Here is a 13,930-nt window from a genome sequence, read left to right as displayed (position 1 = left end):
TTTTTTTTTTTTTTTGTTATATATTTTTGTGTTTTAAAGTTTTTGTGGAATATTGTTGTGTTGTTTTTATATTGTCAAATTATATTAGTAATGTATAATATTATTAATAATAATAATAATAATGTTATTGCTATCTAGAAAAAGGTTTAAAAAGGAACTGATGAGGGTCATTAATGCACCTTTAAATGAGGGTTCCAATTAGAACCTTTTCAAAAAGGTTAAAAAACGAACCTTTAAGGTTCCCCCACAGTTGCAATCTCCAGGAACCTCAAAAAGTTCATTTTTTAACCTTTTCTTCTAAGAGTGAGAGGTGGTGTGATCTGCTTCACTGCTAAAAGACCCGCTAGTGCACGGTAACTTATTTTTAATGAGTCTTATGTTTTCCTTTGCTTGATCTATTGTAAATGAAGACACATTTAATTAGTCAATTAAACTATTTTTAACACATATGCTTTAAGAGACATACAAAATGTGCAGGGCAGGGGGCTGGAGAGCCACTGCTGTAGTTCATATGTGCGCTATGCTCGCACCTGAGAAGAAGTCGCGCGCTCAGTGCACACTTGGGTAATAGCGCATTTGCTCTGTTCTTATATTTTGTCACTAGGAGGCGCCAGTGTAGCTTGTTTCTGGAAGAAATTTCCAAAGTTCTGTTTTTCAGTCTGGTTGATGTGGAATCATGTTCTTCTGTACTGGAAACAGAACTGGTTTGAATACAAACCAGCATTTTTAATGCATTTCAGTTTTATTTGCTCTTTTCAATTACAGTGTCCTGGTGGTTAGGCTATTATTTTAAATTAAAATTAAAGTTAAAGTAAATTAAAAAATATATATACTGGATGGGGATAAAGGATAGCATAATTTCTAAATTATCACAATATTCACACACAAAATTTAAAATGTCACAAATTACACAATATATTAAATACTTGAGTTAAAACCCACGCCTATCAGTGCAGGTTGTAACAACAGCACTATTTTTTCTTGTTATTTTATAATTATTTTAATTTGCAGACAGAATGGAAAAATGAGAGACACAAAACTCTATTTTGTTAATCCATTCAGTTCATTATCAATTCATGGTTATTATAAATTTGGTGTTGTGAAGGGAAAAAGACTGACATCTCACATCTGTTTGCTAACGCGTGGGTTACACCCGTTAATGCTTAAAAACAAAAAGTTAAACTTCCCTCTCACTCAGTTTTTGTTAGAATACGGTGTGCAAAAAAGACGAATCAATAATCTCCTCTAAAAACAGAGAAATTAGCCGCGCGTCAGTGACTGAACGCTAATCGGATGCGCATCACTCATTGCGCGCGCAGCTGTGATCTCGTGCCATCATCGGGCGCTCTGAAAAGTTCATGGATAAAAGCAAAACGGCATGGTGCTGGGTGATGCCAACAGATCAACTGTCGCGGAAAGCCACGGAGAAACTATGAAGTCCTTGATGGGTGAGGAGCGCGCGCTAGAGACAGGTGCAAGCGTGGAAACCTCTAACAGCATGATGATCTCCGAAGTTCTTATCCCTCGCCTATTCAAAATTGCGCACGAGTCTGTAGAGGTGGCAGTGGCTGCGGGCTCCGGATCCTTGGAAATGAAGCCCTCCAGCTTCCCGATCCTTCTGGAGATGATGGAGGTGGCGAACGGCACGCGCTGCGCGGAGCAGATCCTCAGTTACGGAGAGGTCGAGAAGGTGCTGATCGGTGGAGTGCTGACCATGCTCACGCTCATCACCATCTGCGGGAACTTGCTTGTGGTCATCTCCGTGTGTTTCGTGAAAAAGCTACGGCAGCCCTCCAACTATCTCATCGTGTCCCTCGCGCTCGCGGACCTCTCCATTGCGCTCGCGGTGATGCCGTTCGTCAGCATCACGGACCTGATCGGTGGCCGCTGGATTTTTGGCAAGTTCTTCTGTAACGTGTTTATAGCCATGGATGTGATGTGCTGCACCGCGTCTATCATGACCCTCTGCGTTATTAGCATCGACCGGTGAGTTTTCTTAAGGGTGGACTGATGATTATTGATCATCATAATCATGATCAATGATCATGAAAATTGATTTGGCAACACTTTACAATAACATTGTTATCATTAGTGAATCTGTTAGGTATCATGAACTAACATCGACAGTACTTTTTATAGTATTTATAATTTTATGTTAATGTAACTTTCTACAAAAACTAATATTTTAAACATTAAATTAAACTCAAGTATAATTATACATAATAATTCCAATTGTTTTTAGTTTCAAGAACATTAACTGATGTTAACAAATTATAAAACCTTATTGTAAAGTGTTACTAATTACACATTCAGTTGCTATTAAAGTAGGTTTCTTTGAAATTTAATGCTTCTGAGTTTTATTTTTCTGCTTTGAAACTCTGTGTGGCATGAATTGTTTATTATGAAATGGCATGCAGTGTTGCAGAAATTAATTTTTTGGGTCTTGACTGTTTTGATCAGACCAGTAGAGAAACTGGATAAAGTCTAAATAAAATAGCTAAAAATTGAATGGCACAAAAAGCTCATCACATATTTATTATAACATATAGCTGAAGCTATTTTCTGTCATGATAGTATGACTTTGAATAAAGCCCTGTCTTCTTACTTGTACATGTATTTTTCCTCTATCACAGGTACCTTGGCATCACCAGACCCCTAACTTACCCAGTGAGGCAGAATGGCTGGTGTATGGCCAAAATGGTGCTTTCTGTATGGATGCTTTCTGCGTCAATCACTTTGCCACCGCTCTTTGGCTGGGCGCAGAATGTGAACGATGACCGTGTGTGTCTGATCAGCCAGGACTTTGGCTACACTATTTACTCTACAGCTGTTGCATTTTACATTCCCATGACTGTCATGCTGGTCATGTATTACCGCATCTACCGTGCCGCCAAGCTCAGTGCTGCCAAACACACCATCGCTGGTTTCCCACGTGCAGGACAGGAGGAGGAAGAGGAGGATGAGGTGGAAGGGGCTGATGGGGCGGAAGAACACGTGGAAGTGGATTGCGTAACCGTGGCGATCAAACTGCAGAGGGAAGTGGAAGAGTGTGCGCGTCTGCCTCGACTCCTGCGAGGAGTGGGCAAGAGGAATTCGGACCGCAGGAACATCTCCATATTTAAGCGGGAACAGAAGGCGGCGGCCACGCTCGGGATTGTGGTAGGAGCGTTCACCGTCTGCTGGCTTCCGTTCTTTCTCCTCTCCACAGCCCGGCCCTTCATCTGCGGGACAGAGTGTAGCTGCATCCCGCTGTGGGTGGAGAGAACGCTGCTGTGGCTGGGCTATGCCAACTCACTCATCAACCCCTTTATCTATGCTTTCTTCAACCGCGACTTACGCACCACTTACCGAAGCCTGCTCAGCTGCCGTTACCGCAATATTAACCGCAGACTGTCAGCCGCTGGCATGCATGAGGCCCTACGACTGGTGGAAAGACCGGAGGTGGTTGTCTCTGGGTGACCCGAACTGTGCAAACAGAGTTCAGAGGTCAACATTTGAACAGGAACTCACAAGCCTAAATGGTCATGATGGCATTTAGGATTGTGTCATGTTTGGACAGTACCTACACAGTCCAAAACAGTGGTCAAATTAGACAGATGTGTGTTATGGTCAATGCAATTGCATTTCTCATCTTTGCTGACACAGGAACACAATCACTGGCTTTCCTTTAGTAAAACAAGAGAGAAAAATACACATAGCTGATGAATCAAATAGAGTCCAGGTTCTATTTCAATTCCAGATATTCTAAGAGAACAAAACAAGAAATACATATACTCTATATATATGAATTTATATGCAAGACGTGCAATATTGCACCAGTATCGTGATATCTTGTCACTCGAGGGACTCTGGATATACAGATCAATAGAACCGTCAGGAGAAATTGGTTTAGATTTATTCATTCTTGAAAACAGAAAACCACTCAGCTTGGTTTCTGCGTTAAAAACGTTTATCGAGCCATGAGAAACTCGTTTGTCAGCTGTCAGCACCTGTTATTTCACTAAGTGTGATTCATCTGTGTCTGAATCTTGTGCCTCTGTGCTAAACACAGCTAAAGGCAAACCATTTCTTTCTGCACATTCTTACTCTGTATAAAACCACAGATTGTTTTATGCATTGATGGAAAGCGCATTAAAGCACAGCTCTAATGTCAGCTAAGCTTCTTTCTGCAGCTGTGATTAAGCCAGAAGGAACAGGACATAATCTGATCACAGATCAGTAATTAAAGGGATTTTGATGAGATTGACTCGGGTCTCTTTTTTGTAGGCATCTATTTATAGTTTGATTCTGCTGGGATCTTATGTGATTAGCTGGTATGTCGCTAGTATTTATTTATCATACATGTCACTGAAAAATTCATGCAGTTGTAATCAGGTTCACTCTTTTGAGTGCCTCACAATTACTTGTGCATAAATATCAACAAATTTGTAATGACTTTTGTACTTATGTCTACCTGTGTAAATATTATAAGCAGATGCACCAAAATATAAAGATACCTATTTATTGTCTTTTAACTGTAGTAGATGTTTTAATGTTACTCCTTGTGCATATTTTGAAATAAAGGATCAGAGAACTGGGATTTTTGTGAAGTTCTTGCATTTACACTTTTGAATCAACATTAGAACATTGCCAGATCTATAGAAAAGTGCAGCTCAGTTACCTCACTCATTACACATTTTTCCCATTAGGATGCCATTTCTATGACTTCACCTTGAATACTGAATACATCCAGGTGATGAGGATAAGAGAAAGATGGCGGGAGAAGGGAAAGAAAAAAAGCGAACTGCAGGGGAGGTGTTCCCATTCACTTAGAATCACTAAAGGACTTGTTATGACTCAAATGCAATTAGTTTCCCAGTCCTTGAGGCCCTCCTGGGAATTCTATTTTAAGGGTCCAGTGTGTCTACCCGTGACAGCTACCTGTCGCTGCTGTAAAATCTATTCATAGAGAGGCTGCACTGCTGCTAATGATAATGATGACGGACCTGATTTCACCAACCTGCTCTGGTCCATGAGTATTGAATGAGCTCTTGCTGACACATAGAAATAATTTTTTTCCCACTGAGCTTAAGAAGAAAAATACGCCACCGTAGTGAGTGATGGACTGGAGGACTGTAAAATTACATGTCAGAATAATTCCCTCACATTTCACCCAACTGAGAAAATCCTTTCAGCTGTAAGAGCGAGAAAGGAGAATTTTAAGTGGGCAGTAATCATCTGTGCCTTTCTTTGCATCTTTTTTTTTATATTCTCTAATTTTCCTCCATCTTTATTTCCTCTTTTCCACTGACATTTAGGTGTTCTCTTCATCCATCATGACGCAGATTATTGACTGATTCCATTTCTTCTTATGAATACTAATTATTTTTTGCATAAATTAATTACATTTGTAACCTGGAGATTAATTCTGAAAATCACATTATGCTCAGCTAAATTATCCCATTGAAATACCTTTAATATTTTCAGTGAATCTCATTTGAGTCCTTAGCACTCACACTTTGTCAATGGACGATAATCATAATAATACAATTTCCTCTTACTTTCCTCTCGTCTTGCTGTAGAGGTTGCAGTGGGTTGTTGAACTGCTCTTTACGTGATTTCTGTGATTTCTTTCCTATATGAAGTGGCTCAGAAGTGTGTTGGTCACAAAAATCGCTCAAACTACCTGCTGAGAGAAAGCGAGAGAGATAAGAGCACTGAGAAGCAGAGAAAAATAACAAGAGGCTTCATCTGTGAGCTTTCTGTGCATTTAAGACTGATTAGCTCATACTTGTGTTTGACTCTGCTTTAAAAAAGTATTAAATATTCAAGCTGGCTTATTTCACTACATAACAGTAATCACAGATGCTAATCATGATTACAGAATTTGCATTGTATACATTATTTAACAATCAGTGGCATTCATAAAACAAAAATAATGACATCTTTAAAGCGGTGTTCTGATTGGGCTGTTTATAAAAAGGACCTGTTGTTGCTTGTCCAAAATGTTACCTGTTACTCATCAATGCCCTTTGAGGACGTCTTGTACACTCAGATTTACTCAGTTCTGTCTCACTGCTTCTGTCTGTCACTCTTTCTTTTTTTTTCAGGAAGTTGTGTCAGATGTACTGCACTGCACTGCACTCCTCACTGCACTGATTATGGGATGACCTAAGGACTGGCTCAATTGTCAGAGCAGGTAATTATTATAATGGTTAATGTAATTATGTCTATGTAATAATACTTAAGTGACTCTCTGTACATCTGGCTTCCCTCAAGTTATGTTCCTTTGGAATAAGAACTGAAAGGCAGTATTATACATTAACTAAAATTGACCATTTCTGAAGTGTTACTCCATTCTATTTCCATGCTCAATTTGTTAAACTACTACACAGAATATTTGAAGCAAAGTTATAATCAAGATCATTAGCAAAGTTTCTATCATAGTTTCACTTATTTTTCACATAAGCGTGTTTAAGCGTGGAATTCCTGGCAAAAAACAAAACAAAAATAAAACAAAAAACAAAAACAAATGATGTAATATGACGTGATCCTCGCACAAAATGCAAAACTGTTCATTGTCCTGTTTTCTAGAAAAAGCTAGTCCAGAATGTAAGGTCTTAAAAAGTATTAATTCACTCAAAAGTTTTAAGTCACTGCAGAAAGTCAAATATCTAAAATTGTACATATCTCCACATTCTTGTTTTCACTTTTAATTAAGTTGTTTTTCTGAGACCACTGGCAGATATTTATTCTCGTTTTAATCATGAACTCATTTCATTTTGATCAATTTTGCACAAGACAAGAGTTATTACCTTATGTAATTTTGCATCTCAAGTAAATAAATCTTGATTAAAGAAACTTTAGACATTTGCACTGGAAAACAAGACAAAATTACTACAGAAGAAAGAACATCACGTTTTTGCAAACTCTTAAAAATATAGGTGCTTAAAAGGTTCTTCTCAGCAATGCCATAGAAGTACCATTTTTGGTTCCACAAAGAACCATTCAGTCAAAGGTTCTTTAAAGAACCATCTCTTTCTTACTTTTTTATAATCTGAAGAACCTTCTTTTGGTTCTCCAGATTTTAAAGGTTCTTTATGGAACCATTTAGACAAAAAAAGTTTCTTCTATGGTATCGTGAAGCGCCTTTATTTTTAACAGTACAGGTACACTCTAAAAAAAGTGGTGCTATTTAGCACTAAAAGCAGTTCTTTGGCTTGTAATCATAGGGGAACCACTTTTAGTGCTATTTAGCACCTGTTTTTACAGGTGCTATATACAGTACCTTTGTCAAATGTTGCCATGTAGAACCATAAGAGGTGCCAAATAGCACTTTTTCTCAACAATGGTGCACCAATCAGAACTCATTCATGGCTCCCAGCATGCATTGTGACAAGAATAAATAACACAGCTGCATTGTCTTAGTATTTTCTTTACTTTTTACTATTTGCTTTTATTTTTGTTGTGACTTTTTACTGCCCTGTTTTGTGATTTTCAAAAATCATAACAAAACTATCAGAATATTTTACACAGCATTACACATTCTTCATGTCTATGAGTGACAGAATTGAAACCTTTTATAATCCATAATTCTAAAAGTGGTTTATACAATTTTCTCACATTGCCACTTAGTATCGTAGAACTGCAATAATATAAAACTCATAAAAGAACTACAGATTGTGATAAAATGCAACCAGAGACTCAGACGCATGAAATTATTTTACCAAGTTCCTTGCCATCACATATGTGCTTTATAAACACTGTTGTAACAGCCAAAGAGAAACTTATTTTAACTTAAAATTAAAATTAAAGTCAAGGGTCAAGAGGCAAACACTATTCACCAAAACGGTAAGTAAAAAAAAAAAAAAAAAAATCTAAACCTTAATTCTCAATAAAGAACTTCAGTTTTAGATTAGTAATGTGTGAAGCTGGTGTTGCTGTTTTGGAGAGGTCCTTTTTTTCTGAGGTCAAAGGTCTCATGTGGGGGCCCTTGAAAGGTCCCTATTCATGTGTGCTTCCAAGACATTCACATTAGGAGAACATACATATATATGCTGTATTGTGTTTCCTTCAGTTAAGTCCTAACATTTTCTTAACCTGGTTTTGAAAAGATCTTTAAAAAGTCTTAAATTTACATTCATCAAACCTGCTTGAGAAGTCTACAGGGCCCTGCCTGGTTACATGTGATCTTGGCACTTAGTATAGGAAAATGTTTAAAAATGTAAATTTTAAATTAAAATTAAAAGATTTTTTTTTAAAATCACGTCAATCTCTGGAAGCGCTAAGTATTTAAGCCTCTATGGTCAGATCCCCTCTGTGAAGCTGATTACAAAAGGCTGTGCTCCCCACAGCCATCATATAATCTCACAGCATGGACAAAGGAAGAACTCATACACATCCAAACACACCCACACCCACACACACTCCCATATGCCCTATAGAAAGAAAACATATGACCATACTGAATGTATGTAAGACAGGATAGCTAGAATGAAACACTGCTGGCTGTTTTAGCTGGTTTGCAAGAGGAAGAAAAAAAGTAGAAGCTGTAGAGTGGCTACAACTGAATTTGAGCATTACGTAAGCACAGACTGAAGACAAGGGTGAGAACTGATTATAATTCAGCCTTTAAAGCCAACAATAAACAATTCAATAAAATACTATGTGAAAAAAAGACTTTACAACATTGTAAATATCCCCAAATCTCCATCATATACCCCCCCACCCCCCCAAGATATGGCTCAAGTGGTCTCTCCTTCAGTGCAAGTATGGGACATTCTTATTGGATATTTTAAAATATCATTCATATCCACTGCACAAACACTGAGTTACAACCCAAATTTTAATATTTCATTGCTATTTTTATTCAAACCCGTAACCCCAACAACGAGCAATAGCAATGTTATTGCCTGCTTGACCAATAAAAAGCACACAGATTAAGTCCCATTATAGTATAATCTTACTATATATTTGGTATGTGGCAGAGATTATTGACAGAAAATAGCAGGGATATCCAGGTGGAGGAGAGGGGGGAGAACAAACAGAAACAGGAGGAGGCTAGAGAAGAAGGGTATTTATATCTAATGCTTATATCAGATGATGGCAGGGTTACTTTTACAACACAGGAAGGCTCTTCTGTAATATTATATATCATTTATGGAATGCAGTTTGAAATTGCTGACCAATACTCTGAAATACACCACACATGTTCATACACAAACCCATATGTTCTTCAGATGCCCCCATACTGCATTGAGTATATTGCTGACCAATACTCTGAAAATATATATATATATATATATATATATATATATATATATATATATATATATATATATACACATATATAAGTTTCCATCTGTCCTGTTTATCCGTTTTGGCTAAATGTTGCAGATCTGATAATATCACATAATATCTTTAATAAATCACATTAGAGAATCAGTATCTGAGAAACAGATACACAAACAGCTCTGCCGGAACTCTCTTTAAAATTCTGTCAGACCTAATAGCCAGAAGTACAACTTTGCAGTTGGTTTAATTGTGCCTCAAAACAAATGTTTTACACACACACAAACCTTTTCACACACAGTCAACTACATAAATTTTCAATAACACCAAATCTGTGCCTGTGATAACACAAGAGACAGAAAAGTACTTGCAAAAGCTGTCATGTGAGAAGATAAAATTGTGGAGAGTGCAATAATTATTATATGTTCCTTTTTGCCATTACTTCAAACTCTTAGACAAAAAAAAGTCTAGTACTGTTTCAAAAGGTAAAACTTACTGAAACTTGCATATTAGTACCTAAATATTACATATTAATACTTTTTTGACTTTACTGTAAAGATTGCAAAACAATTTCAGTTAAAATCTAAAACAGTAATATACTGTATAAAATAATCACCTGAAAAGGGAATACATGTCTTATACTGCATAAAATTCTGCATATGATGTTATGCCTTTTATTCTGCCTAAAAAAACCACAGTCACAACTTAAACAAACATCCGAAAGACCAAGATATTACTGAGATAAATTGGAATGTATATCATATTTGCTATATATATATATTTGCTATCAGTATCCTTAAATCATGCCTCAGCAGGTTTTATTAAAAGCATTAATTAAATGTTTAATATGCATTAAGGTTCAGGTTTAGAGAAGACTATTAAAATGATTTATTGGCTTACACACACACACACACACACACACACACACACACACACTAAGGTTCAGGTTTTGGATCTAAATAGATGGTTTCTCTCTAGAGCCAAGTGGATTAACTTAATTAGTCCAGTCAGCAGTGTAACTATAGCAGACACATTGCGGCTTAAGATTCAACTATTTTCTGTACTTCAAGACTGAATGTTTTCTGGAAATCCTTCTCTATGAAGCCTGTGGGCAATTTAAATGTCTGCCAGAAAGGTTTTCAAGATTTTGATTAACGAGTGATGCGGTAATGAGTGGCATATACTGAAAATGAAGTTAAGGCTCATACCTCCTTCCCTAATTTGTTCCTTTCACTCATTCCTTAAGATTTTGTTCTCCTCTATTCTCTAATTTCTAATTTTCATTGTGTCCCTTTCTGCCGAATCTGGGTTTGCAATCTTAAATAAACCGCTCAGAATGAGTCAACTCCTCTCCTTTGCTTCCATCAGGGCTGACGGTGGCAGGTCTCGGGGTATGCTGATGACAGCTTTATTGTGCTATTAAAGGATCTTGCATAAATCAACAAAATTATGAAGGAAAGGAACAGAGAGAGAGAGAGAGGTGCGTTTGTCCTCTTCTCTGCTTTACTGAGAAGCATCTGTGCTGCTGTTTCAGTGAAATGCTTCAGTATGCAGGAGTGTTTTGTGAAATCTTAGGATGATACTTCACAGATCATAATTTAAAATCAAACCAGTGTCTTGAAGAACAGAAGCATCAAACATCACAATCTAGCTTTGATAGAAACCTCTTATTTAAATAGCCCTTATAAGGATATAAATCAGTTCACACATATGTAACAAGTCATGTGGAAAATAAAAGTTGCACACACATTACTTTATAACATTCTACATCTAAAGAACTACAGGATACGAGAAAGTGAGAATTGATTAGTGACCAGGATGAGAGGATTCCCTGAGGAGCTGATAGTTTGAGACCCTTTTGACCTTGAAATCTTTACATCATACAAGATCGACCAGCTCAACTTAGACACTCGCATCTGGTAAGATACTTCAGAAATTATTCTATTGAGTGACCTTAAAAGGGGCAATATAAGAGAAATAGTGTTTTGGTGCCTGCTGTGTGTCCTGTTCACGCTCTGCAGAGCATGACAAACGAGCATGTGAACACAGCAATCAGACAAAATGCTCAACATTAACCTCAAAAGGACAACAAAACATCTGAAAAAAAAGGGAGAAAGAACATATGATTCTCACTCATGCTCTTTATTTAGTTGTAAAAATGGAAAAAATTGAGTGCTATTACATTAACTTAAAGGTCAAAGCTTTAGTGGTAATAAGGGTGGCGACCTTTATAGCAGATGGTCAGATCTGAGCAGACAGCCTTTACTTATCCGCTGCACCAGTACTGCTCCAGGCAGTTTGTCTATGAAATGCCATATGCCATCCACCTCTGGCCACAGTTTCAACCATGCTGACAATCCCAACCTTAAGGTTAAATGCTTATTTTATAAATTACTATGAAAAATTGTTATGACAGTCCTAAAATGAATAGTTCACCCAGTAATGAATATATGAATTTCTTACAAACTGCTTTTGCTTCACAAGACATTAATTGATGGATTGTTACTGGTCTGAATGATTCCAGCTAATCTTTGACTGAAAGAACTTGGTGAATAAGAGTGGCTGCTGAATCAACACATGAATTACTGAAGTGTGAATTATTATTACTTTCAATGAACCAATTCAAAATTAAGCAAGTTTTGTGTTCCTAAGGAAATTGATCGGCTAGAGATGTATATATTACTTGTGGATTATTGTGATATTTTAATCAGTTGTTTGGACTTTTATTTGGATGGCACCCATTCACTGAAGATAATTCATTGGTGAGCAAGCGATGTAATACAAAATTTCTCCAAATCTTTCCTAACTCATCTACATCTATGGGGGCAGCTTTGGACTTATAACCTGAAGGTCGCAGGTTCGAGTCTCGGTGCTGGCAGGAGTTGTAGGTGGGAGGGAGGGAGTGAATGAATGGTGCTCTCTTCCACTCTCAAAACCCATGGCTGAAGTGAGCAAGGACACTGAACCCCCAGTTGCTCCCCGGGCACTGGATATATAGCTGCCCTCTGCTCCGGGTGTGTGTTCACTTCTGACTGCTGTGTGTGTGCACTTGGATGGGTTAAATGCAGAGCACCAATTCCGAGGATGGGTTACCATACTTGGCAAATGTCATGACTTTCACTTTTCACTTTCATCTAGGATGGGCTAAAGGTTATTCTATAAACTAATACATTTATAAACAAAATTCAGCATTATTTTTTTTTTTTGGGGGGGGGGGGGGCGTGAACTGTACCCTTAAAGTGACAGATCTGACAGGTTGCTGTCCTTTTTACAAATTTTTCTTTTGCAAAATTACAAATTCAGTTCTTGACAGTTTTATCTGCATTCAGCACTTCTGGATTTGTGCAACAGTAATTCTCATTTAGAAAGCCTTATTCCCTGCAATAATGAGTAAAACTGAATTTTTACAGTCAAATGCAATTAAACCACACCATTAGATTAGATTAGATTAGATTCAACTTTATTGTCACTGCGCATGTAAGGTACAAGGCAACGAAATGCAGTTAGCATCTAACCAGAAGTGCAATAAGCAGTAAGTACAGAATATACAAGGTCTACAATATGTACAATAACTATACAGATAAGTATTATGGACAAAATTTACAGATTTAAAAATACAATCAGCATGATATACAGATAGGTGTACTATGAACATATTATACAGATTAAATATGTGAAGTGTATGTACACTATAGGCAGAACTATGAACATATGAACAATTTAAACTATTGCAATGGAAAGTAAAGTGCATAGAAAATATTTAAGTGTGCAAATGGGTTATTCAGTGTTCCTGGATTAACAGACAGTAGTGCAAGTAATAGCAAGTTTGTTGTTTTTGCTTGTTGTAAATAAATAAATAAATAAATCAGTCAGATGTAGTGATGAAGTGGAGTCTCGAGTCAAATGCAATTAAACCACACCAATGGAAATCTGTGTTTTTGTTGTATGGCTGCCATTTTAGTTAAACTGTCTTTTAAATCCTTTTAAACATTAATTATGTCTCTGTGGTCAGAGAACAAAAGAAAAAGCCAACTGGCAAAGTACCACCCTGAAAAAAAGCTGAATTATTCTTTTGTACTTCCTTTCTTCCCAAAAAGAACAAAGTTCGGCTTTAACTTAGTTGAAAAGTCATCCTTCAAAAGTAACTAGTGCTACTAGCCTAAACAATGAGGTCAAATTCATGATTAAGGTGGACAATTCATGACAACAGAATGTCAGGAGGCCAGTTTAATGCTTCATGTGAAGGACACTCCTTTTTACAGGTGCCGGTCTAACTCTTTATCAAAAGGTTGCTTCACTTTACATTCTGAAATCCGTTTAGTTATATAAGACTTTTGCAGTCATACAAGTCAGGGAATGAGCACCCCTACTGGCCGGACTAAAACTAGCTCCAGCAGCAAGCTAGTTGTTCACAATGGGCTACCAGTCATCAGAATGTGCTACAAGCTTCAAAAAGAAAATTCCAAGAACAAAGTTCGGCTTTAACTTAGTTGAAAAGTCATCCTTCAAAAGTAATTCAAGCCAGGGAATGATCCGCTCCTGCTGGGTGGACTAAAACTAGCTGCAGCAGCTAGCTACATTTTCTCAAATGGTCTTCCACCAGTGTACCAACCAAGCTCTGGCCTGCTTAGCTTTAATGAGGAACCAGACTCTGCCTACT

The 13,930-nt window shown here is 37.3% G+C and overlaps 1 protein-coding gene across 1 annotated transcript; it reads left to right on the top strand.

Annotated features, from left to right (window-relative positions):
• The first annotated feature begins 1,378 nt into the window (after positions 1 to 1,378).
• LOC109062027 (5-hydroxytryptamine receptor 7) lies at positions 1,379 to 4,577 on the top strand. Its single transcript, XM_019079116.2, has 2 exons — positions 1,379 to 1,986; positions 2,634 to 4,577. Exons 1-2 carry the CDS (start codon positions 1,379 to 1,381, stop codon positions 3,457 to 3,459), a joined length of 1,434 nt encoding a protein of 477 aa, XP_018934661.2. The 3' UTR covers positions 3,460 to 4,577.
• Positions 4,578 to 13,930: the final 9,353 nt, after the last annotated feature.

This window comes from Cyprinus carpio, chromosome B17 (assembly GCF_018340385.1).
Source record: "Cyprinus carpio isolate SPL01 chromosome B17, ASM1834038v1, whole genome shotgun sequence".
In the NCBI taxonomy this organism is placed as follows: domain Eukaryota; kingdom Metazoa; phylum Chordata; class Actinopteri; order Cypriniformes; family Cyprinidae; genus Cyprinus; species Cyprinus carpio.
The sequence above is the reverse complement of the archived record's forward strand: the minus strand, read 5'-3'. Positions and strand labels throughout refer to the sequence as shown.